Genomic DNA, 1,716 nt, shown 5'->3' on the forward strand with positions numbered 1-1,716 from the left:
ATTATCATGCTCTAAAGAGCCGCGTAAAAACTCAAGTCTTGTTTCGCGCTTTTTGGTGTAAATGTACTCGTGCACACCACGATTATCGTGAAAGTGGGCCCCCAGGCTTGCACTTTTCAGCCACTTTCTGAGTCACTTTTCTCGTTCACAGGTAAAAGACCATAGCAACTTTCCGGTGCACGTGGACTTGCCTGTCGTGTGAATACCCCATTAGAGAGAGAAGAAAGACGTGTGCGACGATAGTCGTCGGCAATCAAAACCACAACCTCTTGAATGGAAATCCATTGCACATATATTGTACCACTGCACCATTATCATGACAACTACTACTGAGTATGTTACAAAAAGATGGAGCAAAGTGGGCTGGATGGCTGGCCTATGGCCTAGTCAACAAGACACTACAGAACAGTGATCAAGACAAGTGGAAAGACGCTCAAACGTCAGAGTCTTTACTTCTTCTTTTTTTACTATACATATTCACATAACATTACCCAACTCGAAAATAATGGTACTGAGACTAGGACAAACGTGACAACTACCGATAATGTACATTTCTGAACAGGGGCTGCTACGCGAGACGCAGCTGGGAACGAGAGCGCGAGTAGCTACGCTGCCTGGCGCCACAGGGTGATCTTTGCGGAGAGTAGTGGAGCGCCGGGAGATCTCGTCGGCGAGCGTGAACGCGAGCGAAAGTACACTTGACGTGCGGCATCCGGTGAGCTGTATGGGGAGCGGCATCGCGATCTCGACATACCACCACTACTCTGGCACTGCCACCACGTCCATCGCCGGCGTGTGGGGCGTGTGGGGCGTGTGAGGAACTACCGGATCTGGCCTGACGTCGACGGGGCCGGGGCTCCTCCCGGCTGTTGATACGACTACGGCCGTGGTCGCGCTGTCGGCATGGAGACGGAGATTTCCGGGGCTTCTGCCGGCCGTTGCTACGACTACGGCCATGGTGGCGCTGTCGGCATGGAGACGGAGATCTCCTGGAGCCACCACCAGTGGCACCACTGCAATGACTGGCATAATCGAAACTACGAGGTCTATGTGGCTGCTCCGGCTCCGGCCAACCATATCGGGCCCTGTCCACTCTCAGCTGGCGCCCGGCAAGTACCAAGTTTCTATCTGCGCGAAATAGTGCCTCCAAAGCAGACCGGCGGGAGTAGTATCGCACAAATGCAAAGCCAACCGGTGTGCCTGGTTGGAGGAATCGCGGCACGTAGATATCACCGACCATGCCATATCTGCCAAACACAGCCAGGAGGTCGTCCGCATTGGTGCGAAAAGAGATATTGTCTACTCTGAGGCTGTACATTCCTCCGATATCAGGATGGCCAGTGTTGCTTCTGAAGGAGTCCACCATTTTCCAGTGCTCTAACTCTCACTTCAGACAAAAAGAAAACTTTCCAACCGGTCTATACCTGAATAGAGGCAGAACTACTTTCCTTCAGAGGTGGAATACAATTGGCGGGAAGAGAAAGAATCAATAAGTTAATAGTTATGACTGACAGTCTACTACGGTAACGAGATCTTATACAGTCAGATAGTGCGACAACAAGGCACAAAACTGACAAGGATCATAATGACTGGGACTTTCGACAACCTGACAACTAGCTCCAACACATCTACGAGGCCTGGCGCAAACCAACAACCTTCCAACTTGGAATGCTCAGGTGCTAAAAGTTCCAATGACTTAGTAACTAAGTCTAGTAA

General features: G+C 50.9%; 1 protein-coding gene across 1 annotated transcript; it reads right to left on the reverse strand.

Annotated features, from left to right (window-relative positions):
* Positions 1 to 568: 568 nt before the first annotated feature.
* On the reverse strand, positions 569 to 1,366 carry LOC135810580 (probable splicing factor, arginine/serine-rich 4). The gene has a single exon (XM_065324073.1). The coding sequence runs from the start codon at positions 1,364 to 1,366 to the stop codon at positions 569 to 571; it is 798 nt and encodes a 265-aa protein (XP_065180145.1).
* Positions 1,367 to 1,716: the final 350 nt, after the last annotated feature.

The sequence above is a fragment of the Sycon ciliatum genome, chromosome 2 (assembly GCF_964019385.1).
Source record: "Sycon ciliatum chromosome 2, ocSycCili1.1, whole genome shotgun sequence".
NCBI classification, from domain to species: Eukaryota; Metazoa; Porifera; class Calcarea; order Leucosolenida; family Sycettidae; genus Sycon; species Sycon ciliatum.

Excerpts from the sequence above, each read along its gene's own strand:
- LOC135810580 (XM_065324073.1), bottom strand. The coding sequence starts at position 1,366 with ATGGTGGACTCCTTCAGAAGCAACACTGGCCATCCTGATATCGGAGGA.